The sequence below is a fragment of the Ochotona curzoniae genome, unplaced genomic scaffold (genome assembly GCF_017591425.1).
Source record: "Ochotona curzoniae isolate NIBS_2020 unplaced genomic scaffold, NIBS_Ocur_1.0 scaffold_4506, whole genome shotgun sequence".
Lineage (NCBI taxonomy): Eukaryota > Metazoa > Chordata > Mammalia > Lagomorpha > Ochotonidae > Ochotona > Ochotona curzoniae.
In genome coordinates, this window is record NW_024467119.1 from 48,923,370 (window position 1) to 48,950,660 (window position 27,291).

The 27,291-nt window shown below is 40.6% G+C and overlaps 1 protein-coding gene across 7 annotated transcripts in view; it reads right to left on the bottom strand.

Moving 5' to 3' along the window:
- The window catches only part of ANK2 (ankyrin 2), a 306,741-nt gene that overhangs the window by 6,085 nt on the left and 273,365 nt on the right, over positions 1–27,291 (bottom strand). For 4 of the 7 annotated variants that reach the window (XM_040966592.1, XM_040966591.1, XM_040966589.1 and 1 more), the window contains 8 exons: positions 25,573–25,594; positions 15,098–15,172; positions 12,925–13,056; positions 11,707–11,850; positions 7,704–7,980; positions 6,207–6,498; positions 2,048–2,131; positions 888–1,631 (listed from right to left, as the gene is read on the bottom strand). In XM_040966592.1, coding sequence (XP_040822526.1) covers positions 1,362–1,631; positions 2,048–2,131; positions 6,207–6,498; positions 7,704–7,980; positions 11,707–11,850; positions 12,925–13,056; positions 15,098–15,172; positions 25,573–25,594 — 1,296 coding nt within the window. In that variant the 3' untranslated portion in view covers positions 888–1,361. Of the gene's footprint in view, positions 1–426; positions 610–887; positions 1,632–2,047; positions 2,132–2,636; positions 2,730–6,206; positions 6,499–7,703; positions 7,981–11,706; positions 11,851–12,924; positions 13,057–15,097; positions 15,173–16,672; positions 22,865–25,572; positions 25,595–27,291 lie in introns of those variants that run through there. The other 3 variants (XM_040966587.1, XM_040966586.1, XM_040966588.1) reach the window with 2 other exon arrangements.

The window sequence follows — 27,291 nt, forward strand, 5'->3', positions numbered from 1 at the left end:
CTGGAATTCCATCTGGGTCTCCCATATGAGTGCAAGGAGTACAAGGACTTGAGGGGCCATCGTCTGCTGCTTTCTGAGGGACATTAACCAGCAGACAGATTGGATTGAGAGCTGCCAGGATGTAAATCAGCACTCTGATACTGAATGTAGGGTATTACAGGCAGCACTTTTGCTCATTTTGGTACAACCTTGGTCCCCTTAAAAGTTCTTCAGGGGACATCAGGATCAGTGTAATTTAAATAAATTATACCTCACTATGCACGTTATACAGACAGGAATTTTGTTCCCTTGAATTAACTTTGTATTCTTTCATGAATTTATATATGGAATGGCAAAATGACCAAATAAGTTTTTTTTTCTTTTTCAAACACAAAGCAAACATGAAATGAATGCACAGAAAAAACCAAAATATTGATGCTTCTATACCTCTTCAAAGTCATCTTTGGCTGAAGGAAGATCAGTGGCTAAATTAGAATCCCCAAGATGTTTCTCCATCCTCTCTCCATGCACCATAGTTGTTTTAACAACTTTGCTGACTCTACGGCCTTCCACTGGTTCAACCTCAAATTGGGAGGTACTGGACAAAATGCTGGGTTCAGACAAAGTGACCTAATGAATGAAGGACAGACAATACAGTTTCTGGATGCCAACGGGTAACAAGTAATGGAGTTTTCCCTGCTAAGAACAAAACTGCAACATTCTATACTAGCCTTCTAGGAAATAGTATTTTGGGAAACACAAGAAGAATGAGAAAAAATAAATGAAACTATAATTTGTTGGTAGTGTCAGTTTAACGGCTGTATCCCCTCAGTATGCTCAGATGGAATGCCAGCACCAGGGCAGGCTAGCCTCTTACGCCACTACACCAACACCAGGGATTCTTTTTTTTTTTTTAAGAGAGGCGGGGGGTGGGGGAAGGAGAGGGAATAGATTCTTTCTTTTGCTGGTTCGTTCTCTAATGCTCCAGTGGCTGCAATGGCCTAGCTGTGACAGGCTGGAGACAGGAGCCTGGAATTCTATCTAGGACTCTCATGTGGGTAGTAGGGACCTAAGCGCTTGGCCATCCTCTGCTGCCTTTTCAGACGCATTAGCATGGAGCTGGATTTGGAGTGGAGCAGCTGGGACTTCAACTCGTATGAGATATCAACATTATTGGCAGCAAGAAATGGATTTTTTTCTCGTAAAATTTAACTTTTGGATTTCTACTATGATTAACCATGAATAAAGGAGAAAATTAAAAATAAAATGGATCCAAGACAACAATGGCTACAAAGCCCCCTGAAATGATATTGAAATGATACAAAATCACACAGGAAAATAAAAACGAAACAAGAAACAAATGTGCAACCACAAGCAGATGGCTACATAAAAGTGAAGAGGCCACCATGATTCAGCACTCTCTCTTGTCCTGGCTCAGCTCTTTTGTATCCCGGCAGAAGAAGAGAGTCGGGATTAGGTCCTCGTACCTCTGACTGTTGGATATCACTCTTCAGAACGACCCGCTTTATAACTTTGGAGTAGGCGTCCTCCTCGGTGATGTGGACAGGCTCCTGTGGCACCCCCTGCACTGTGATTTCTTCTTTCTCTGTGCCATCAGAGGTCACATACCGCCGGATGATTTTCCTAGTCACCTGAAAAATATTTCCTTCATGTATCCTTGTTTTAAAGTTATGTATTTGAAATGCAGAGTGACAGAGAGAAAGAAATAAGGAGATTATTCACCCACTACTTTACTGCCTAAATGGCCACAATAAATAGGGTTAGGCCAAGAGGAAGTCAGAAGTCGGAAACTCCATTCAGGTCTCCCACATGGGCAGCAGGGACCCAAGTACCTGGACCATCTCAGTTTGTCACCACATGCATTAGCAGGGAGCTAGATCAGAAGCAGAGCAGCCAGGATGTGAAGCTGTACTCATATGAGATGCTGACATCGGTTTAACCCACTGTGCCAAAACACTAATTCCAGCCTTTATGTATCTATATTTGAGTTATAGTGCCTCGACATTGATCAGCTTCACGTAGGATGTTGGGATGCATTAGACAATACCTTCTTCACCACAGTGTGTCCATGCTCATCAATGTATTCTTCTTCGGTGACGGATTCTGGGGGGAGGTCAGGCATGTCATCTCCCTAAATGGTAGAGAGAATAGGGTCACTTCAGGTGTTTAGCACAGATTCTGAATAACTACACCCTCCTGCTTGTGATATAGGGAATGCTAAAACATCAAAGTGATGTTGAAAGGCATGGTGGAAATGTAAAATCCTGTTAAGTAGTTGGTTAAATAAACAAAACAAAGAAACAAAAGCAGGTAGGTTATAACATGCTTAGGAGAAACTGACCAAAGTTAGATCAAAGTTCAAACAAACACACAGCAGCCAACAAGCAAGAGGTGATGTAGGTGGAACTGAAGGAGCCATATGTTGCTCTTGCTTGTTCACTCCTGTGGAGGTCAGTCTGCAGATGTCATTTCTATTGCACGCTTTCCAAGGAGAGTTCGAAAGCGTTAAGAGATCTGCTTGCCAATGCCCATGCACTACCTACGCAGCATGCTAAGCCTCACTGCTCCAGCCGGGTCACTCTGTAAGGGAGCAGCTCAGCCCTGGCCTGGGCGTGCAGTCATCCAGCAGCTGGTACCTGAATAATCACTCGCCGACGGACAACCCTGGTGGTTATTGTCGCCTCCTCGTCTGAGCTGACCTCCAGCTCCCCTAATTCCTCTGTTAGCTCCTGGGGGAAGCATGGAAGTGCCGACTTGTTTAACACACTAAGGGGTGGCTTTCTTACTGGTTTCTGCTAAGGCTCACCACAAATCCTAAAAGCTTTATTTCTGAAGGCTTTGGCTTAGACATCAGCAGGAGTAAAAACAAGTATGGGTCTGTTCTCTACAAAGTCAATCCAGGTTTCTAAGCATGGTGGGAAAAACTTTGTGTCCCAGGCTGTCCAGGAACTCAGCTACCTCCCCCTGTGACTTGTTTCTGCATATCAACACAGAGCCTAGTGGCTCAATGAATATGTTGGGCCATGGACACGGGAATTCTTAACCTGCAGGTATGGGAACAGCTCTTGTTTGCAGCAAAACATCCTGTCAGCAGTAAAAATTACCTGTAGCTATTTTCAATGACATTTCCCTTCCAAAAAAGAAAAAAAAAAAGAGCTATGCATAATAGCATAATAGTAGGTAGACCTTTTTGTAGAGAAGCTGGGATGGAATCAGGTTTCATAATAAATAGAGTCCCTAGCCACAAAAAGGTTATTATATCATTTTTGATGAGAAGTTGGATCTTGGGAGACACAGACTGAATCAATCTTTCCTAATAGAATCTAATGTTTTAGATAGGCTGCAACCCTCACTGGTGAGCATGAGACCAGGGGTGAGGGCGGGCCTGACCAGATAGGTAATGGTAGCCACCAGCATGAATGTAGGCTGGATATTGGGATTGGTTGGATTGAGCTAGGCTTCAGGGTCCAATGACATGTATGAGGGCTGAATGAGATGTGGGACAAACTTGACCAGTCCACTGCACATACTGGCAAGCACAGGAACCAGGGCTGGGGGTGGGCCTAGTGGGGGTCATTGGGAGTCTCTCTGATTAGGCAGTAGTTTTCACTGGTGAACATGAGTTCCAAGAGTTGATTTGCACCACAGCATCTGTTGGTTTATGTAAGAGATCGGGTTGGAGACAGAACTGACCCAGCAGTAGTTGCAACTATCATTGTATATGTAGGCTGAAGTGTTGATGGATGGAGCTGGACTCCACACTGACAAGCACACACTAGAGTCAGATCTGGGATCATTTCAGATGAGGTTTCTTTCAGGATTCTCCCAACTGAACTGTTCCAACTGTGTGGAAAACCACAGGAGTTGTGGTCTGACTATGGATTGCATGTGTCAGAATCAGGCCTCCTCAGTGGCTTGGACAGAGTAATAGATGGCATATCCAGATGCACATGTAGGAAATGGCAGTCCACTGGGGCCTGCAGAGGATATGTGGTACCACAGCAGAGGATGGAGGGCAGAATACATTGTTTAGCTATCCCAGCCTACCGTTGGCAGCAAATATCCAGGCAAATGGAGACTCAAAGGTGGACTAAGTCAGCCAACGGACCTTGGAAGGATTTCCTCATCCTTGAATTAGCAAGACTGAAAGCATTCCAAAACTATTCAAACCAATTGAGCAGAACCCACAGAGCATGCTCCACATTAGGGGCCCTGGGTGGCTGTTCCCCATTCCCAGGATTTGAGGTGGTAGGGATGCTGGGCATGGCTTCTCCTCTTATCTCTTCCCTTCCCCCAGATGCAGGAAGAAAAAAATTGTTGGAAACAACAGTCTCACTCATTTTCCCCTAATCCTTGACCTGTCCCACCCTAATAAACTATATAAACCTCATCAAAAACCAAATTAGAAAAAGAGAAAATTAAATTTGTTTAACATATTTCAAAATGTCCTAATTATTTTTCTATATTTCTATTTGGTGAAGCAAAAAGTAAATTCTAAAACATTGTATTTTAAAGATACTTGGGAAATTGCTGCCTTAAAATATGATTGGTGGGCCTAGTGTGCTAGTGCAGGCAGCAGGTTAAGCTGGCCCTTGCAATGCCAGTAATGCATGTTGGCAGCTCAGACTGAGTCCTGGCTACTCTGTTTCTGATCCGCCTACCCACAATTACACCTGGGAAGGCAGCAGATGACAGCTCCAGTACTTGGGCCACTGCTACTTTGTGGGAAACAAGAATGGCACTCCTGGCTCCTGGATTTGGTGTGGCGCAGACAACTTGTCAAGTAAGCCAGCAGATAAAAGATCTCTTTCTCTGTCTTTACTTCTCTCACTCTGCCTCTTAAAATAAACACGGTGAGAAAAATACAAATATGATAAATGAGAAAAATAAATATGATAAGCAAGAAAAGTGATTGAAACTGGATTCCTTAATTGGGATCATGAGAGTTTCAATGTTAACAGAAAGCTTAGGAGAGATAACTGAATGCTAACCATAAATAGGCGGGACACATTGCTGTATAAAATATGGGCACACACAACGATCAAAATTAATTTAAATGCATAGAGGAGATTAAACATATCTCAGCAACTCTTCACTTAAGCAATTGATTCTTGAGTTGATTTGGAAACTTAGGCTGAGATCACATATACAAAACATTCTTATTAATATCTGTTTAGGATCAAGACCTGAGGGAAAAGGAATTCAAGGTGTGCAAAGGCACACTTGGACTATCAGCTCTATCCTGGAGTGAGTGCATTATTTAAAATAAATGCTCCAGTCGGAAAGTTTTCATCTACCTGGATCTTTCATACTCTCTCTTGTGATTTTAACTAAATATAGATAGCAACTGTCACCCTCAGAGTGAATAAAAACAAATATAGCTAGAAACCCAAAGACATAGTGTACCACTTTTATTCCCTGAGATTAATTTAAAAAAAAAAAACATTGAAGCAGAAAATGTCCCTGAGTACCATTCCATTTCAAAAGGAAATGGTCTCTAACTGAGCTTACATTAAATGTCATTCAAATAGGTTTTCCTAGTTTTATGGTAAGAATTGCCCAGGAAGCCAGTTATAAATATGGCTGTCCTTACTTTCAGGAAGCCAATTACAAATATTGGGTACCTTCTGAAACATCTGAGCAGGACCAAGCTGCACATTAATCCTGAGGTGTGTGACCTATGTAGACCACATCTGCAGGTACATGGCTTCAATAAGTTCTGTGAGAGTGTCCGTCCTACCTGCTCTTTCCAACTTTAACTTTGACTTCATTATCTTTCTATGTTATTACTAAAATAAATCTAATTTAGACATTATCCTCCCTCTGAAGAGAAAAGTTTATGTTGGGAGCCAAATACCAGCTGATAACCACAGTGTGTTTCCTGGTAGTACTAACAGAAGTTGTACAAGACTAGACTGGCCGAGTCAGCTACCTTATGTCACCCTTGTGCTATTTTTTTCTTAGCAAAAAATGTTCCCAGTTGGAATTTGTGGTTCAATTGGTAGCATCAGAACTGCTTCTCATTTTATCTAGAATCATCAGTTTTCAGAATTCAAAAGGGATTGAAGCTGTCCCGTGGCTGATGTTCATGAATTTGGGCAACCATTTTATTTTAAAGGGAAAAGCGTTCAACTATTTGAGACATGGAATGGGCAAAAGGGTGTGTGTCAGGTAGCAAAGGCAACGGAGAGGAAGGGCAGCCATACCTTTTGAAAGGAGGCATCTGCATCAAGTGTCCCTGTTCTCTGTGGCTGCTCATCAGTTGACTCCAGGATCACCAGGCTGTTCTTGCGTGGAGAGCTCTTCCCGCTGGGCTGTGGTGGTTCTTCGGGTTCTTGTACAATGGGTGAGCCTCCCTGCTCACTGGGCGTTGGCGTCTGAAGGTATGGTCTGTCATCCTCTGCTGGGGTACCCATCTCCTCTGGAGTCTTCCCGGGAGAGCTAAGGATGGCTACAGCTGGTTGAGACTCAGACACTTCTGTTCCCGGGGTGGTCACACTGTAGTGAAAAAGGCAGAGTGTCCCTCAGGGGAGCTTGCCTTGCTCCCACTGCTCCAGCAAGGGAACTGGAAGAGGAGATGGAGCTTGTCTTCATAGACCATAATGAGCAAAACAAATTGTATGAGTTTGGCCAAGACAAATAGTGTTCAAAGATGGAGTACAGAGTTGTAGCTCATGAATATAGTTTTGATAAAGTGATACAGTCTAACAGAAATGATCATAGGGGTTGGTGGTTGTACCTCCGTGAGCTGAACCACCACCTGACAAGCCTACACCCTTTCTGAGTGCCAGTTATCTTCCTGGCTGCCCTGCTTCCCCTCCAACTCCATGATAACGTGGTCTGGGAAGCAGCTGTGCCAGGCTGGAGTGCTTTCATCCCTACCACCCATGTGGAAGACCTGGATGGAGTTCCTGGTGCCTGGCTACAGCCTGGCCCAGCCCATTTGTGAAGTGAACCAGCAATGAAAGATTTCTCTTCCTCTCTGTCACATAGAATTCTTAAGTGGCGCCTTCATTGCTGCACCAAATCCTTTCATCTTGTTTCACTAATTGATATCTTATTCTGTGTGAATCATTTGTATGGTACTTATATTTTTAATGATTAGCCACCTTGGAGCTTTGCTGTTATACAAGAGAATTTCAAAATTTTTCTGAAAAACTGGAATTAAAGACAAATTTGTTTTAAAAGTACAAAATAATTTTGAAATCAATGTATATTTTTTCTCACAATTAAATATTAATGATCTTTTTGAAGACCTTTTGTATACCATGAACATCTACAAGGTGCAATTCAGGTCACTGTTTGTGCTCCAAATCAGTCCTGGTACAAGGGACATTACATGGAAAATGAGGCACACCTAACACACAGGCAATAATTGTAATGAAAGCAATGCTTTCACCGACAACCCTTTGAAATAACCAAAGAGTATATAATTATAATAATTTGCAGATTCAGAAGGGGGGACTCAAGCACTTAGGGATTTTAGCCTGGGATCCTAGAACTGGAAGTTAACTTAAGCAGATCTATCTCAGTTATCAGACTGTACCAATTACTTGTCTTACAATTTTTTTAAAGTATTTCTGTCACTTGATATTAGGGTCTTTTAAAACAGTTTTTGACTGAGTTCAGTTGGTATACACTGGACACTTCTGCCAAGGTGCCTATGTCTTTGGAAGTATAATGGACTTCCTCTTGAAACTCACAAGTATTCCTGCTGATATTCAAGAGATGACTCCTCAGGCAGATCTTGCGTTTTTCCCGAGAAATCCTGGTGAAGTTGCTCCTTTTGAGTTTGAGGGGAGAGTGCTGTGTCCCCCTCCGTTCTGGGGATGCAATCCTGAAGAGTTGAATAGCCGACAGAGATGTCTTCCTCTGAGACGATAGGAGGCTGGTCACAGGACTCGCTCTCTTTAGTCCCAGCTTGCTCTTCCTTCTGCTTGTTCTGTGCTGTACAGAGTTCCTCCTGGAGGACTGAGAACCCTGGAGGTGAGAACAAGCAGAATTAGGCATGGAGTGGATGCTTAACTTTACTGAGTATATCCTTGTGTGCCATACTGTAAAGTAGACCCAGAGCTCACAAGGTGAAGAGACGCCTTTCCTTAAAGCTAATGATCATACTGGGTGGTTCCAGTGGATGTGCATGGGAGCAACCAACTCAAGGATAAGTTGATAAGAAAGAAAATCTGGAGGGTGTAATGTCTTAAGGAGAGCAAAAGATGAGTATCTACTGTGATAGGGCATAGAAAACTCTCAGAAAAGGGAGAATTAATAATAATAATAGATAGCTAACCAATTTGGCATATTTTATCCATTTACTGTCTGTTGCTCATTGTTCTAAGTGCTTTGCATATAAAACTTGTTTAGTCCTCACCATAGCACTTTGGGTTTAGTACATTTTTTTGTTGTAGGGTCTGTCAGGCCAGGTTAGGAAACTTCACTACATCCAGGGCACTGAAGAGTTACTAGCACTTTTTTTTATAGAGAAGTGACTGAGATCCATCAATGTAGTCATTATTTAACAGATAAATATACATTGAGCACTTATTATGTAGATGCTGAATGTATTCCATTGAACAAGGTTGAAAAACTTTTGTCCTGCTTGAACTTGCATCCTGGAAGGTGTGTACTTATCATAAATTGTAGGAGAAAACTAAATCAGAGTAAAGGCTTAGAGTAAAAAGCCTCATCTGGTAAGGCTTCCTTTGGAGGTGAAACCTGAGTAATGGCCTGAATAAAGTAAGAAAAAAGTTATCTGATGATGAGAGAGAACATTCCAGGGTGGAGGGAACAGAAAGAGCCAATGTCCTGACGCAGCAGAATGCTCAGGTTCTCTGGGAATGGCATGGAGGCCTGGCGTTTGTGATTGCAGAGAGAGGTAGCAGTGGGGACAAACTGTGAGGCTCTTGTAGAACATTAACACCACTTAACTATGCAAGAAACAAGAAGGCACAGGAAGAGATGGAGGAGGAATAGCCAGTAAATTGAGGACAAGTGTGGAAAGGCGGGTGAATATGTGACCTGGAAAACAATATTGAAGACAACATTTTCAGATTGATAAATTGTTTGTGTCAGAACATGATTAAAGAGAAGCTACACTGAAGACTGAGAACTGCCCATTGAAGTTACCGATGAGGAAGAGAATGAATTTTTTGTAATCAACAAGTGATTGCCTAGATTGAAAAACAGAGACAATTCTAAAGACAATGGGAAGAAAGAAGGCATACTGACCATTCAGGCTATTCTTTAAAACAATTTTAACAATTTTCTGATAAAATGGATGGATAAGGGGTCAGTTTTGTGGCACATCACATAAAGTTGCCACCTGTAATGGCATCAAATATGGGTTCCATCTCATGTCCCAGCTGCTTCACTGTTGATCCTGTTCCTTGCTAATAAACCTGGGAAAAGCAGTAGAAGATATCCTAAGAGTTTGTGCTCTTGCTACCCATGTGGGAGACCTGGATGATATTCCCAACTGCAGGCTTTGGTCTAGCTCAACTCTTGCTGTTGCAGCCACTTGGGGAATGAATGAACAGATGAAGGACCTCTTACCCTTTCTGGAGCCCTTTCAAATAATAAGATGTTTTTTTTAAAGATTTATTTATTTATTTTTGTAAGAGAGGAGAGAAAGATCTTCCGTCTGCTGGTTCACTCTCCAAGCAGCCACAACAGCCAGAGCTGAGCTCTTCTGAAGCGAGGAGCTTCTTTTGGGTCTCCTAAGTGAGTGTAGGGTCCCCATACTTTGGGCCATCCTCTACTGCTTTCCCAGGCCACAGCAAGCAGGTATCTGGAGCAGATGAAGGTGAGGACTCAGGCACTAGGTGATTGTGCTGGGTCCAATATATAAGCATTTTAAAAGTTATTTGTACATCGATATTAATGGCAGCTCAATTCACAATAGCCAAAATATGGAATCAATACAGTTGTATATCAATAGATGACTACATAAGAGTATATGGCCATAAAAATATAAAATCCTGTCTTTTGCAACTAAATAGATGTAATGGAAACTCTCATGCTTAGTTAAATCAACCAGTCCCCCAAAGACAAATATTATATGTTTTCCTTATCTTTGGTAGCTAATACACAGAGTACAGAAATATAATCTATATGAGCACGACTGACATTCTAAGATTTTATTATTGTTTATAGGTTTTGTCTATTCTCTTGAGGAACAATAGGTCTTTTTCTACTTGCTATTTGTTTAGTTCTTTACCTAATCATGTGTTACGCTGTGATTGCAAGTGAACTGAAAGCATGCAATTATAAAAATTAAAAAAGAAATAAAAAAAGAAAAGAAACAAAGGAAGGAAGGAGGGGAGTGAACAGAAATTGTGGACAGGAGGGAGGGTGAGTTGGAAATTATCATTATGCCCCTAGATTTCTATTGTGAAACGAGTGAAATTTGTTCACTTTATATAATAAAATACTTTAAAATCTAAAAAATGATAAACAGACCAGTAGTGTATGGGTATTGGATAAACGGCAAAAGGAGCTATTTGCTTTACTTTAATGATATGAGTAGGCATGGTCTATTTGTAGAAAGTCAGAATATATAGTTGCATGAATAGCATCCTTGACTGGGCCAAAAGGAATGAATTCTAGCACTCTAGAAGAGATTATGGCTTCAGCAAAACTACAAAACTTCATCCAATGTAACAGGAGAAAACATGGAGTGTATTCATTGAAGTGCAAACATGTTGGTAGGTTTTATGGTAAGAGAATACAAGCCTTTGCTTCCATTTAGTCCTGCTTTTTAATAAGCTAGCATGACAGTTGATCATTAGCTGACAGTGAATAAGGAGAGGAGAAATGTTGCAGATTTGAGGGAAAAATAGTAAGTGTCAAATAGAGACATGAAAAACAGGGAAGAGAGAAAAAGTGTATGTGAGAGAAGTTTTGTGGTAGAATATTGGGTTAAGCTGACACTTAAAACACCAGCTTCCTATATGGGTGCTAGTTCAAGGCCCAGCTGTTTCACTTCCAGTCCATCTCCCTGCTAATATTGTGTCTGAGAATTCAGCAAAAGATGGCACGAGTGTTCGGGTCTTTTCCACTCTTGTGAGACAACCAGAACAAGTCCCTGACTCCTGGCTACAGCCTGGCTAAACTCTGGCTGCCATGGCATTTGGGGAGTGAATCAGTAGGTAGAAAATCTTTTCTTTCATTTCTCATTCATTGCAACTTTGCCTTTCATATAAATCTTTAAAGGGAACAGTTATCAAGCATGACAGTGAATAACAATAGATCAAGGAAATTTCAATATGGAAGATCTGATAGAGTAAATCGCTGGAAGTCCCAGTAGGGTTGAAGAATTATTGGCGTACAAGTAACAGAGGAAATAAACATTACCATGTCACATTAGCATTTAGAAGTAGTACAGTCACTGGAGATGATATAGCCTTGGCTATGAGCACAGAAATGGATGACTAAGGTACAGTAAAAAAAAAAAAAAAGAAAAGAAATTAGGAAACCTCAGAAGTGCTATTATGGAATTAAGGAAAAGGAAATGAATGGGAAGACAAACAGTGGGTTTGTATGGGGTAGTGGAAACAAAAGAGCTTTGTAATGTGGGCAGAGAAGTCAAAGTAACAAGGAAGAGAATGTACAATCACAAAAGCTTCTGGTATACTTTCTGAAAACAGAAAGGCAAGAGGTCCAGTGTCTGAATTCACACCTCACCCCCAAACACACACAATGCTTAACCTTCACTATGATCCAGCGTAATGGTCTGTTCAATTTCTGCATAGCTATGAGTGATGCGCTCCTGTAGATGTTCTGTGCTGGTCTCCATGAGATGAACAATATCCATTCGGTTGATCTTAGTAAGACATTCAATGAGGATGGTGTCTGAAATATTAGAAAAATATATTTTATTACATTCAAGAGATATTCCTTTAAAAATGTCTTTTATTTTATTTATCCTTCTTTTTTTGGCAAGGGGAGATTAATTCAGCAAATAATTAAGGGCACATTAATTAAGGGCATCTACAGAGAAGCAAACAAGAGAGAGGCACAGAAATGGTGGCTTAGCATGGGCAGAATCCCTAAAATTAAAGTTGTCAGGTAACACACAGGAGCCCAACCAAATCCACATTTCAGTCCCACTCTTACAGCCATTTGGGAAGCTGACTAGTGAATGGAAGATGTCCTGTCTGTCTCTCCTTCTCTTTGTAACTCTGCCTTTCATGCCAAATGAAATCTTTAATAAAAACAAAAAGTTTTGGAAAATGAAGAATTGAATGCAATGTATTTGGAATAACACTGGGGCAGGCATTTGGAGCAGAGGTTCAAAATGCTTCTTGGGAATCTCTCATTCCTTCTCAGAGTGCTTGGGATGCAGCCTGCTTCTGCTTATCACGCAGCGGTTTGGTAACATAAATGGAAGGAGGCAACAGACATGATTCAAGTACTTTGGTTTTCAGCGAAGAGGGAACTTATAGAGCTCTGTCTTTGTAGAGCTCTACCTATGGGGTTCCTGTCTTTGGCCTGCCCCAGCTCCATATGCTGTGAGCATCTGGGGAGTGGGCCAGCAATTGAAAGGTCTCTTTCTGTTTCTCTCTTTATCTAGTTAAAAAAAAAAAAAGCAAAAAAAATTAAAAAAAAAAACTAGTGCTAAAGAAGGCAAATGTATCCATGATCAATATGTAGGAACCTTTAGGACTTGAATAACACTCACCCAGAAGCCAGGGCTGGTTTCATTTCCCAATGGTTAACACTGCTCATGGGCATACAGTGTTAGATTCTATTATGCAATTGTGTATATTTTAGAAATGACAACTACTTGTTCTTGTTTGCTTATAGTAGGACATTGGATTGATGGAATTTGTTATTTTAGGTTTACCGAATTTCCAAGAATGAGGTGGTTAAGCAAGGCATTTCCAACAGTAGCATAACACCCTTTGCACATAGTCCTGTACCCACCTGTGGCATGCTTCCCATCCCTTTCTAGCCAGTACTTAAGAAGTGCATGACTCTGGTCTTGAAGGGAGTTGGGGTTCTCAATTCGAATTTGATGAATTTGTTCTTCAGTGAAATCCAACTCTCTTGCTAATTCTAGAAGAGAAAATATGACTTTGAAAGCACATTAACTTCAGGGTTTGCTTTGTGGTTGTATAACTGATGGATTATTGTATAGCTATGAGTATTTGGGATCTTTCCATTTGTTTTTCCACATTAAAAGTGACTCATATATGCCTTTATTCCATACCAAGTTTGATTTTCCTTTTAATGATGGGTATGAAACTGATCATTGTCATACTAGCAAGTATATGGAGATGGTGATAACATATGCACAATTCAGGCCCATTTGATTCTAAAATGTAGATAAGATAAATAGCATTTGATTATCCTCTCAAGGTGCTGGAAAGCAAATGCGTGAAAGGAGCAACAAGACAAATAAGAGCAATAGGATTGTTTCTCACTTTAATAATCATGGTGATGTTTTAAGTGCTCTAAATCCTGTTTCTGGATACTTAGATAAATCTGGATTGTGCTTCTATTATGCTGGTTGGATAAATTCCTTTCTTTGATCTGATGATTCATGAGTAAAAGGTCTGTGAAGCATTAATTTATTTAGCTAAGAACCAAAAACATTTCTTTAAATTCCACCACTAACATTATCTGTAGATGCTTATAGGTTATTAGGATATATGTGTGTGTGTGTGGACTCATAATCTCTGTAAAGAGTAACATAACAAAAATCTTTTGAAATTTTAAAGTATACATCTCATCAGCCTAGTAATGCTACTTCTAAGAATATGTCCTATAGATACACTATAAAAATATACCAATTCACAAGAATTTTATTTATTGCCATTAATGAGAAACCTAAAATTCATTGACAAGGACCACTGATAAAATTGTAGAACATTAATACAGTGGAATTAACTAGCCACTTAAAAGAATAAAATATGCTGATGGAATATTTCCAAGAAATTTTAAGAAAATTTTTGGTTACTTTGAAATAATTGGCATAAATATAGGCACAAAATATTTTCTCTGAATACAGGAGAAAGAATTATCATTGCTACTTTTGAGAAATAGTGCTAGAAGATTAGAGGTAAAGAAGACAGATTTACTTTTTCATTTTATATCTGTGAACATGGTTATAGGGTTTGAGTTTGTACTAAAATATACATATTATATTTAATGTATATTTATAGACACATATATATTTAAAGTAAAATAATTCTGAATATTTTATCTCTCAAGCTGACCAATTAGATTAAGCTCATTAATATTTTAAATTTAAATGATTAAAATTGAGAGATATATACTCCTTCATCATCTAATCTTTTATTCAAATTGACCAACTGTCTTGAAAAGTATTATGAGCTCCTCTTCATCATCAAATACTTAAGATATTGAAAGAATATTGATTTTACACTATTTTTTAATGATACAATGGTATACACAAAACCAGAGGTTTGAACAAAAGAATAAAATCCATGCTAACAATCTTGCTTGATCATGTTAAATCAGAGATAGACACAAAGGCATTGTTTTTCAATCTAAACACCATTATTTAAAAATAAATAGATTGTAAAATTGGGCAGTCCTTGATAAGTTATTTAACATATGATTGCTAAACTTAAATACTCTCTTTCTCAAAAAATTTGTGAAACCAGTTTTAGTCATCTGTTTCTATATTCCTCTAAAGCAAGTTAAGGTATTGCTTATAACGAAGCTATCTGAAACAAGAGATATAAAAAGGAAACAAGAGATCTAAAAAGGAACCCTGCAGAAATCTCAAATTACATTTTATGATAGTCTTATCTAGCAAGTTTTTAAAACTTAGTCATTTCGCCTAAATTTAGATCTCTACAACTGCCCAATGGTGAATGATGAAAGTGGGTGTGCTCTCAATATCTTCAAATCTAAAGTCCTTTATTCTTAGTTTGGAGGATGACAAAAGACCCGCTCTGGGATACCTATAGAACCCACATTTTCATGTGTGCTTTGTCATTAGTCACATGATTTTCCTCAAGCAAAGAAGCAAAAAAGAACTTTTAATAGTTAATAACACTTGGCTGATGTATCTGTGTTATTTAAACCAAGCAGATTTTGTTTTAAAAATGGGTCACACTCATTTTACCTGTCCAGCTGAAGCCAAGGTGATCAGCAATATAAGCCAGCCTTTCCTCGATCCGTTCCTGCTCATCCTGTGGATCTAAAGAAGGTCAAAAATAGAATGGCCAAAGGTTTTCTATGACAGGAGAAGGACCACAGTACTGGTCATCCAAAGAAAGGAAATAATTTCTCCAAATATTTGAGAGCAGCAAATATTTTACATCTTACGTGATGTTGGTTGTGTGTTTGTCAGATTTCTAGGGTGGAATGGGAACAAAAGCTAATATGAATTATGAAAACCATATACGTCCATATCTCTTTAATCAAGACTAGTTCCTGGACATAACTTACGTTGTTGATTTCTACTTAGGACTTTCTGAGTTATCTCAGAGAATACTGCCCACCAGAAGACAATCATGCTTATAAATACCAGAGAAATCATATATGAGATGCCGAAGTGGAGTAATTGGCTTGCCTATGGAAGTACAGATCACTTCCAATCAATCAGATTATGATCATACCATTCTGTATTTATCCAGTGTGATTAGAAAAACCATGCACTGTGTCCTGGTGTTCTTAAAGAACAGATGACATAGCTCTTATATTTGTATGTAAAAGTTGTACATACATAAGTGATAAGTGTAAGTCGTGCATGTATGTTTTTTTTTTCTGAGCAAAGCTTCTACCTGTTTGCTACTGATCAAGCTCAGACATTAACCACTCTCACAGGTTATAATTTTCCAATTCATTTTCAATTCTCATTGATTCATGGAAGCATTTTAGACTGGAATCAGGAAACTTTATGCTCAAATTTAGTGTCCTAGTCTTCATTGTAGAGATATTGGAAGATGAAAGGAGACTCCTCAAAGTCACCTATGGTTTTCTATTTTATAATTCCGAGACATCATTCCCTCACAGTCAACTAAAATTGTGCAAAATTTGAGTTTTTGTTGTCTGGTGCATTTAATTGGAGTGTAGTCACCATTCATTGATCACATAAATGAAAAGCAGTTTTTTACCTTATGAATTTGCTTAAAGTGTTTACCAATGGTATCTGAAATCCAAGCTTTCTGAATAAAAAACAGATCCACAACAATTGGAATTGCACATTACGTGAATTCTTCTTGAGTAAATGGCTTCCTAATGATTACAAAATGTAAGTACACATTATTTTAAAGTATGAAAAGAGAAGAAGCAAAAACAATGTATCTTCAGACTGTGAAATAAAACCCAGTATATTCACGTATAAAGGCAAAAGTGCATACTCAAAACTAAGCCTGGAACTTCAGAACAACAAAACTCAAAGCTTGCATGGCCTTAACGTGCAGCAGCTAAAGAGATGCAAGATCATTGTTGCCTGGTTATCATGTTCATGTTTTCCATAAGCATTCTCATTACTCAATCTTGAGATTGTTTTCATAGACGAGAGTATACAAAGAAAGCACAAAACACGAAGGGCTTACACAAACACATTAACCACTACAAAAAAAGCTTAAAGAAAATGAGACACAAATCACCAAATAAAACACACATTCAAAAAAAAAACTATATCAAATTTATGACATGCGTAGCACAGGGAATCCCAGTGGCTGGCAAATACCTTCAGCATGGTCATGGCCATTTTCATCAGGGATGCGTTCAATCAGAGTCTCAATGGACTCATCCCAAATGGGCCTTGTGTCAAAGATGTCCTCAGGAACTGAGTTCTCGGTCTCAACAGGTGGCAGATTTTCAATTACTGAAACTTCCAGGGCGCTACTACTTTCATCATCTGAAACTACTTCCTGCTCCCTTTCTGACTGTGTAAGTCTATCCACTAACTTGGAAGCCTCATCACTAATCTCCTCAAAGAACTCGATGGAGTTTCTGTACAGGTCAAAGAAATGCTCCCTACTTTCTTTAGTGGGGCTCAAGCCCCCACTGCCTGAGGATGCGCTACTTCTATTCTTAACTGGCAATCGGGATGAAAATATCTTTGGTGTCGTGTCCCCTTCTTCTGACTCAAGCTCCTCTGCCCCCTCTCTGGTCTCTACCTCTGTTTCAGTGTCACCTATGTGTTTTACTGGGCATCTGATGTTAGAGTCCAAAGGGCTGTCATCAAATTCAGATTTGCTTCCATCATCTGTGTCCTGTCCCTGAGAAGCTGCTATCTTCTGCAGAGTCAAGTCTGCTTGTGAGAGCTGCTGCTCCACTCTTTGGACAGATGCTTTGATGGGGATTTTGGACTTTGGTTTTATTTCATCCTCCTTATTTTCTTTATCCAGACTGGAGAGAAACTCTTCAGAGAGTGAACTCTCATTCTGTGCAGAGGGCAGGGCTGGGATAGTCCTGACAGGAATTTTGGATTTGCTTTCAGCAGAAGGCACATTCTCCATTGATGCAGTAGGAATTTCAATCACTGATTTCTGTTCCTCTGGGGAAGAATCGGGAGAATCATCATCTCGGCCTGAATATATGGACCTGGTAACAGTGGAGAAATCTAACTGAACCTGAGTACCTGGTTCAGGGGCATCAGGGCAAGATGACACAGGAGGTACATTCTCCATTTGCATGGTAGGGAGGTCCTTGGTCCCTGTAGAAATATCCTCTTCTCTGGACATTTCCGTGGAAGCTGAAATGCCCACTTGGGAGCTGAGTTGACTATCTGAGGCAGGTATGTCCTCTGATTCCTCACTCAGATCATCTGGAACTAAGTCTGCTTCATCATCCCCCATTTCTTTTGATTCTGAAAGTGCTGGTGACTCAGCTGTTCTCTCTACTTGTGAGGGCCCAACTGCAGCAGCCACTACTTTCACGTCTTCAGAGAGCACCTCTTCCCCGGATTCTTGGCCGATTTGGAAAAAGTGGAAACTTTCATCTGCATAGGAGCGTTTGGTCATATCAATGGCACCACTTCGAGTCATCTCAAACAATTTTCCTTCCTGAAATAGAAATGGATTTTGTTCACTTGTTGGGGTCCCTTCTTCAGTTGGAGTCCTTGCAGGAGTGGTGTCAGGGGTGGTACCCTGTGACTGTCTGTCTACCATCAAACCAAATATCTTTTGTTCTTCCTCTTTCACTCGTGCCTCAAAGGCTTCATCATCTTCTCGAATTTCACTCCAGGAATCAGAATCCACATCCGTTTTTGTGATAATGACTTGGCTTATTTTTTCACCACTGATGACTGCTGTATTTAGCACAGAAGGCTCTGAAGATGATAAAGTTGTCTCTGATTGCATTTCCCACCTGGTGCTGTCTTGCTTGGATTCCATCTCTGTCTTCTGGCTCTCATTATTAGATTCTTGGCCAGAAACAGTTCTACTACAGGTGCTTTCCACTGTGACCTCATTAATAGAGGATGTGATGGTAACAGAATATACTTCAGAGGAGTGAGAGCTTGTAGTATGGCTTGCATGCATTTGCAGTTTGCTTTCATCATTGGGGAAAAAAGACTGGGGGGGAACATTTTCATAAGGGCTTATGACTTGAGGATCGTAGGTTTCATTAGTGTCAGCCAGGTCAGATGTGGGACTATTCACAGAATATCCCTCTGTTTGCATTGTCATAGATGAGTCTAGAGTGGAACAGTCTTTTGATAGGCTCTCAAAAGCCTGATCTGTTTTTATGACCTCCTCTTTCATAGTGGAAGATGTGGATGATAGGTCTACACCACAGTCTTTTCCTTCAGATCCTAGACATTGAGGCAAAGAGGACAAAGATGGAGAGCTTTCCCTAGGGCAGTCTGCCTGTGGAGAGTCCACCACAGATGCTTCCAGTTCTCCTCCTGTGTCTTTCTTGTCAGTGTCAGAGAGAGCTAATGCTTCCTTCTGGAGGGCCAGCTGTTCCTCAACATCCGCACTAGTTATACTCTGGAGAGCTGAAGAGGCAGGCGTGCCTGAGTTGCTAGGACTCACAGCCTCACATCCATGGCCATCACAGATTTTTGGCTGATCAGCAACTCTGTTAAGATCATCATCAGGCCTATCTGTGTCAATGGTGGAAATCTTATGATTGTCTTTGGCTAAATGGGTTTCACAATCCTTTTCTTTTTCTGATGTATGTGATTCTTCCTGAGTATCATCATTCATCTTGAAAGTATATTGTTTGGCAGCAATAGGCTGGAACTGTATTTCTTCTGGACTTGAGTTGGAGTCTATGCTGGATGGAAGTGGGGAAGGAGGTTGCACTCGAATAACTGGTTCCTGTAAAAGCCCTGAGTCAGCACCTTTCTCAAGCTGTGTCAATTCAGGCTCACTTTCTGAGGAGGAAGAAATCTTTCTGCTCTCTGAAGTCACTAACAAAGGGACATCACTTTTGCCATCCACATTATCTACGTGTTTTGGTTCATTTCCATCTGCTGAACACTCAGCATCTGGGTCTGAGGTTGAAGGAGATTCTTCTTGCTTGGTTTCTTTTCTGCAGTCCCTCTTCTGCTTTGCTTCCTGTTCAAGTTCATCAAACATTTTAATTTTGGTTACCATTTTAAACATCTCCTCTTCAGGCGTGAACCTCTTTTTCTCACCATTTTCAGAGTCATCCTCCTCTGAACATTCATGAATCACAGCTGGTTTGGGTGTACTTGTGTCTGTGGTTTTGGGTGTGACCTCATAGCTCACTTCCTCAGAGCTGGGAGTGTCAGGTGAGAGAGGACTCTTCCCAGAGCTCTCCATGAGCGATGTCTGCTCAAGGCTGTCGTCCTCAGCACTGCCGTCAGGGTCTCGGAGCAACCGGGACCTCATGGAAGCCACCTCTGATAAGAGTTCTGTTTTGGCCACAGCTGCAGGCAGAGGAAAGTGACTTGGGAGGATCCCAGCCTTCATCTTTGGTTCAACAGGGCTGCTTTCCAGAGAGTCACGGCACGGAGATTCTTTCAAAGGACTTGGTTCTAGAGAATCTGGAGTTTTGTGTGATGAGTTATCCTCTAGCACAGGGCTGGCTTCAAGAGAGTCTTTGTGGCTTACTACTAATGATTCGTCAGCCATGGGACTGAGCACTTCACTATCACGGCTGGGAAGTGGAAGTTCTAACCCTTGGGGACTTCTGATGACTCCTGGGGGCTTTGATTCAGTTTCTGTGTCTGCCCTTGCAGAAGCATCAGGTGGGGCCTTCCTCTCATTGCAAGGTGTTGAGGACTCCCGAGTCTCAATGTCAGTTTGTGTCTTGTGGTGGGCTGAATCCCCACATGTAAGTTGACTTGCATCATGGGATGACTTGGGTATTTGACTGGCTGTTGTCAAACTAGAACTTCCAGGGTAATCACTTTCTGGTTTGGGACATGTATCTGCAGAAGGGTCTGGGGCAGCCGTCTCCCGCAAATATTCGGAAGAGGGCTCTGAGCTCTCAGCAACTATGGAATTTGGTCCTTCAGGATCAACCATCACATCTTTGGTGGTGGGATGTTCTTTTTCTGAATGAATTTCTATTGGTGTTTCTAACTGGGTGGTTTCCTTTGGTTCCCCAATCTGCTCCTCACTTCTCTTTGGTGAGAAAGAAAGACTTTCTGGGCTGGTCTCGGGGGTCTCTGCTAGGCCCTCATGCTTAAAGCTTTCTTCTGAACTGATCTGTGGGGTACCCTCCATGAGGCTGCCACAAGGAGAGCCCATAGTTCCTTCATGTTTCAAGCTTTCAGAACTGCCAGGCAAAGCACTGCTCTGTAAAGAAAGAGCAGGGAGGAATTCATCTTTCATGTAATCCAATGGAAATGTAGTGTTAAAAGGACTGGTGAGAACTTGGTCTAAGTGCAGCTGGGCCTTTTCAGTGGTTTCTGCACTTAGGCGGAATTCTTGGTATTTGTCATTGTTTTCCAGCTCTTGCTTAATGACATCAGAGAAGTCGGTGGATGTTTTCCTGTCTGGGCTGATCTGGAGATCCATGTCTCCCTGTTCATCTGCCATCTTTTCTTTGGGGATGTCGCTGTCTCTGTGGCTTTCTTCTTCTGGTGTTGACTGGACAACTTCAGCTGTTTTGGGCCCAAGCACTTTCTCCTTTTCTCCCACTGCATCTTCTTTCTTGAATCCAATGCTGGAGGCCCGGATTCCCTTTTTGGGTTCCGAAGTTCCTGTTACCAGAAATCTCTGGCCACGTTTGATTGTCTGGCTCTCCGTTTTCTGCAATTCTCGTGTGTTTGTTGTATGCCCCTTTTCTTTTTCGACCCGGTTTTTCCCTTTCTCTTGTGGTTGCTTCTGTTTGGCCACTTTGTGCTCAAAGAGTCCAGTTTTATGTTTTGATGGGTCCTGACCAGACTGGAAGGCCTTCATCAGCTCCCGGACAGACATGGTTTCTTCGATTCTTTCTGTTTTAGAGGTGGGAGATACAGGTGGTTGCTTCTCTGTTTTCCCAGGTGAGACGGGCAGGTGCTTCTCAGTTTTCCCGGTCGTTGGATGCTTTTCTGTTCTTCCCGAGGGCAGGACGGGTAGACGTTTTTCTGTTTTTCCAGGTGACACAGGTGGATGTTTCTCTGTCCTCCCAGAGGACAAGACAGGTGGACGTTTGTCTGCTTTGCCTGCAGGGGACACAGGTGTGTGTCTTTCTGGTTTTGCAGATGACACAGGGGAGTGCCTTTCTGTCTTGGTTGAGGGTGATACAGGTGAGTGCTTCTCGGCTTTACCTGATGATGACACTGGCGAGTGTCTTTCCGTCTTGGGGGATGGGGACACAGGTGAGTGTTTCTCAGTTTTATTTGATGGCGACAGTGGAGGGTGCCGATCTGGTTTTGCAGAGGAAGAAAGAGAAGAGTGTCTCTCTGTTTTGGAGGAAGGGGATGTCGGGGGGTGCCTCTCTGATTTGAGGGAAGGTGACACAGTGGGGTGTGTCCTGGGGGTGGTCTTTTTTGGCACATCCTCCTTGCCTTTAACCCTGATGGGCAACTTGCTCCGACCTTTCTGCTCATCTTCCACGCGCTTCTGAAGGGCCTTTACTTTGTCCTTTATGGAACCAATGGGAGTTTCTTCAATCAACGGAGATGTGGCCTTCTCAGTAGGAAGAGGCTCAGGGGCCAGACCTGGGTCTTCGTCTAATGACTCCTCTGAGCTGCCTTTTTTCAGTTCAGTTTTGTCTGTAGCTTTGTCTGGCAAACCCTCTTCTTTCTGCTTCTGCTTCTCCTTCTCTTTTAATTTCCGTCTCACAGGCTTTTTGATGCCCAAGCTCGGCTTGTGCTGCTTCGATGTGGCTTGTGTCTCTTCAGAGGGCACATCCTTCCCTCCACTTGCGGAGGCCCTGGCACTACAGGGAGCCTCCTTTTGCTCCCCGGAAGTGTCCTGAGTGGTCTGTGTCTGAGGGGTCTCCTCATGTGAAGACTCATAGGAATTGAGATCCTCTGTTAGGTAGTTCACTAGCCCAGTCGGGTCTTTCTCAGTTCTGACTTTGGGTTTCTTCTCTAATCTAACTTCTACACACGGGTATTCAGTGATCTCTACAGGTGCTTTTTGCTTAGCCTCTTGTATTTCCTCAGCACTGACAATAACCCAATCCTCCTCCACTAACTCTCTCTCAGACTGAGAGCCCTGCACGTGGCCTTCGTCCCTTGTGCAGGTTCCGCTTCTCAGGATCGCATTCACCTTCTCTAAGTCCTCTTTCACTCTTTCCACAATCTCAAAAGGCTCTCCTGGCTCTTCCTCGGCAGCTTTCGCCAGCTCCTTCACTTTAATAGAACCTGCCTTATCAGACACATCTGTGGTCAAGATGGCAGTCATTTTGATCAAATCTTGTTTCATCTCAGAAACTTCCGAGAGCAAGTCCGGACTTGCTAGGACAGGAACTTCATTAACCAGGTGACTTTTCAGGACAGATGTTTCTGTAGATTCTGTCTCATCATCTTTGATGTAAATGAAAAACATTGAAAGTAAAATGGAAATCAAAAAAGATATTGGCAAATGCAATCAGGACTGAAACGAGACAGCGTCTTTTCCTGCCGTGGTGGGAAGGGCAACAAAACGGGCTGGGAATGGCGGATCCACAAGGTCTCAGGGTACAAGAGCAAAGCAAGGCTAACGGAAAAAAAACTGAAAAGGAAAAATGAGCAGGAAATAACTTGCTTAATTTTCTCACTTGTAGCACATCCACACATACAACAAAGCTAGTACAAATAATCAAGACATACACACATAAAACTATCACAAATCAAAACAAAGAAAGAACGCAGTGAAATTACACAGAGGTATCTCAAGATTGTTTAGATGTTACAGATCAATGTTGGAAAAAATAAAAACATGGGGAAAATGGATAAAAGCATTAAAAATTGCAGAAAGTTGATTTCCTCTAGGAGAAAGCCAGTAGTAGCAAACTCAGACTAACATCTAGAGTGTGCATACATTCAAAATCCTAGACAAATATGGAATTTAGCACATTTCATCCTGCCCATATACAATCACTCGACAAAATGTATCTGAATTAGCTGCTAACCGGCATTTCAACTAAGGGAAAGTCACACCTAACGATGGAACAAACACTCTTGTGCTAAGAGGCATGGGCCTTTCCTTGGAGCAACCTCCTTGTTTAGACACAAAATGGACAGACCAAGGAGGCGGAGAAAGGAAAGAAAACAACAGAAACAACAACCGTGATAAAACTGATATGTGAGTCCAAAGTTAAAAGGTGAGGCATGGCAACCCAAATCAGAGACAGTCACACGGGACACACGCACAATTTATGTAAGCCAAGTTATTTCCATGCAAAGCAAAGGTGGAATAAAACTGCTGGGAGAGGCACCTTGCAGAAAAGCACGGGCAGGGGGAGAGTGAGCAGTTAGAGCAGATGTGTGAAACATTACTGTGGTGAAGTAGGTCTATTTCCCTACCCATTGGTATGGACAATGCCATGGCTTAGGTTCAGGGAGCCCACAACTGTTGAAGCAAAGGAGGAAAACTCAAACTTCTTTGGACTTACTTGCAAAATAAATAAAAAATAAATAAATAAATAAATAAAAAGGAGAGGCAGCCTGCACCAGAGCCCTCCTTAAAGGTAATCTTCTACCCAGATGAACGTTATTCAATCATTGCCTTCAATTTAAAACCAAATGAGTTACTATGTGAAACGTCTAAAGCATTCATGACACCTATGGTATCATAGCTATGGTACCACCTTTTTATTTTATTAACTGAATCAAATAGAATGATATTCAAGTTTGACTAGCTTGTGTTCAGGTGGCAGAAGAAAACCATTTAAGTAAATGTGGATAATAGCTCTGAAGAAGAAATGGGAGAATAAAATTATCTTCAGAAATAACATCAGAAATCAATGAAGGCAATTATAATATCATATAAACAAAACTGCCTTCCCCTGAGAGAATGTGTATTTTTTTAGGAGATACAGTATATGACTATGCATATATAAATCATAAAAACATAGTTTAAATCAGATTTCTTCAATCTATTCAAATCAGTGAACATTAGACTTTGAGTGTTCACTCAGTATTTAAGATTCACCAGAATCTCAAATATTCAATCACAAATAAAGATTTAGTGAGGATAAACCTCTGTTAAGGCCATCCCAATAACTGGGAGTGAAACATGATATACTAAAGATTAAAAACCCTCAGTTCATTGTATAGGGCCAGATGTCCATATTAAATATGGCTCAAAGATTTCTTCTTTCCAGCATATCTCTTTGAAATGTAATAAATTAAAACAAATTTAAAACAAACATTAAAAGTCATAATTTGGGAGGAGTCAAAAAACCTACAAAATTCAACTTGAGTTTCCCCACAGGAAATGAGAGTCACTGAGAATAAGCCAATCAGCAAGCCATGCCAACTGAGTATTCCAAACCTGAAAGGCATGGCTCTTTGAAGGTCTGTAAACGCCAGTTCTCTGCACTCTAGATCAGGTTTGGGATTTGTATGGTTATTTTTACAATAACCTGATAATAAAATATCATTGTGATATTAATGCAGTTCAGCAATTTCATCCAAGGCTGTTTAATTTGTGCATTCTTGGCTCCTTGTGTTTTTTTTTTAAAGGAGAGTTTTTCAGAAAAAAAATTGTTAGATTTCAGCCCTAAAGATTTCAGTGACACGTCACCACAGTAAGGGGTGCAAGGGAGGGAGGGGTGGAGTAGGTCAGGGGAAGGTTAATTTCAGCTAAGAATTATTGACAGTATCACTTTTGCAGGTGTATCCTACAAAAACCATGAACTCTGCACAAACCACTGTTGCTTGACCTAAAAGTGATACTGTCACGTCAGTGCTTAAAAAATAATGAGGTGACAATGTTATGCTAACAAATGGACAAAACGGTAGGTTGGGTTTCTAAACAAGCATAACAGCATTACCAGGGTTAACAGGGATGTCAAAAGAAAGTGAATGCTTAAATGAATTATAATTGCGCTTTACTGCTAATTAGCTCACAAATTAGATACATTTGTAATTTAACTGGCCAAGCTGCTTTTATAGATACTTATTAATGATTAATAAGGATAAAATGTAATCATTACAGTGGTTAGTAATGGAAACTAGGTTGCATCTTAATGCATGCTTCTCTCATTATAGCCAGCTTGCAAACAAACCAGTTTTATTTAAAATCTTACTTTTTTCTGATGTCATATCGATCTGAAAGAAAACATATATAAATTGGATGATTACAAATAACATCTTGGCTTACAACTCCTGATGTGCAGAATAAGCTCCCAGTCATAGTTAGAAACACAGGGGTGGCATCAGAAAAAGGAGGAATTTGCTGCAGTTCTTAATGAGTCTCAGTGATTCTTAATGGAATTTTGAAAAAAGACTTTTCTAGACACTACAGGTGGGGAAGTCCTTTTTAATATGTTATCTCTGGAAAGACAGAACTCAGGGCATATTTCATGTTAGAAATGCACATATAAGGGAAAAGGTCAAGAAAAATGTGAAGTTGCTATTAAACTAAAGTGTCAATTTAGTAGTGAAAAGGAAGGGTAAAGAACAGCATGCCAGGGTGTGACATTCTATACAGAAGTACTTTTGGGATCATTAATAACAAGTCAGCACTCCAGATGGCAGAAAGAATCCCAGTGGGAGGGATCTTTTGCCCTATGGAGTTTCTCAAAGTGTCCAATAGGAAATTCATACATTTGGGGTGAAAGATTTATTCGTGGATGCAGCAAGGTTGCTATCCAAGTATTATTGCTCTTCAAGAAGATGTATAGGTATGGTTTTAACAGCTGTACTGGATTGGGTCATTGCATACAGGAGAGAAGCTGGGTGCAAGGGACAGGGAGTGTGCAGTGACAACAAGAATGTCTACAATGTTATTGTACGCTGATTATGTATGTGGCCATTAAGGCAGGACACTGGGTGTGCACCTCCCCTCTCACCCTGCTCCACTGCCAAGATATCAGGAATAAACTGAGTTCAGAGGGCTCCTCTATCGTAATGCCTTACATTTTTAAGATCCTAAGTACAAGGATATTGATTATATTTTTTCTTAGCTTTTTTTTGTACTTCAAGTAATTATAAACACTCAGAAAATATCTATATTAAAATCTTTATATCTAAGTAGGAACAGTGTCGTTTGTCTATCCTAGAAATAGGTGTTGATAGATTGTTAGTTAACTATACAAAGTTTTCTAATCTTTTCTTCCATTTCTTATTATGACAACTGGTTTCAGATCTTTATAAGGAAAACAATGCTAAATGTTAAAACAAGTGTAGCTCAAATAGCTTTTTTTTCCAAGAAAATACCTCTAAGGCTTATTTTTTTCATTCATGATGCATTAGCACATACCTCTTAGGATGGTTAAGAAAGGTTAGGGGTAACAAGGTACACTGAGCACTTGGTGAAGACTTGCCTCTATAGGAAATGCTTCTCAGTAATGTAATTCTACACTGTGACATTATTGTAATCTCATGGATGAACCAAATATCACTTACAGCATTTTAGTCTGAGGGATTTTCAAAGTTTTTGGTTTCCGGATTTTATTCTGAAAAAAGTAGCTGAAAAGCCCAAAAACCTTTTTGTTGTTGTTGTTGAACATGAGAAATGTTTAAATAAGTCTGTATTACAAATTAAAAATAAGAAGATGCTAGAACGCAGGAATATAGCCTCTGAAAACTGTTTTGGAACTTGTGAGGATATGATAGTTAAAAATCAGGTAATCATGTCTTGCATCTATCATAAAGAAAGAAACCTTTGACTTCCGTACATCTTCAAGATTAACCTTTGAGAATTGCTAAAATGTGGCTCAAGTACCCATGGTTAGCAGAGAAATACATATTGCTGCATGCAGAGAAGACAATTATTTACAGGGGAACTTTAAAATTCTTTGAAG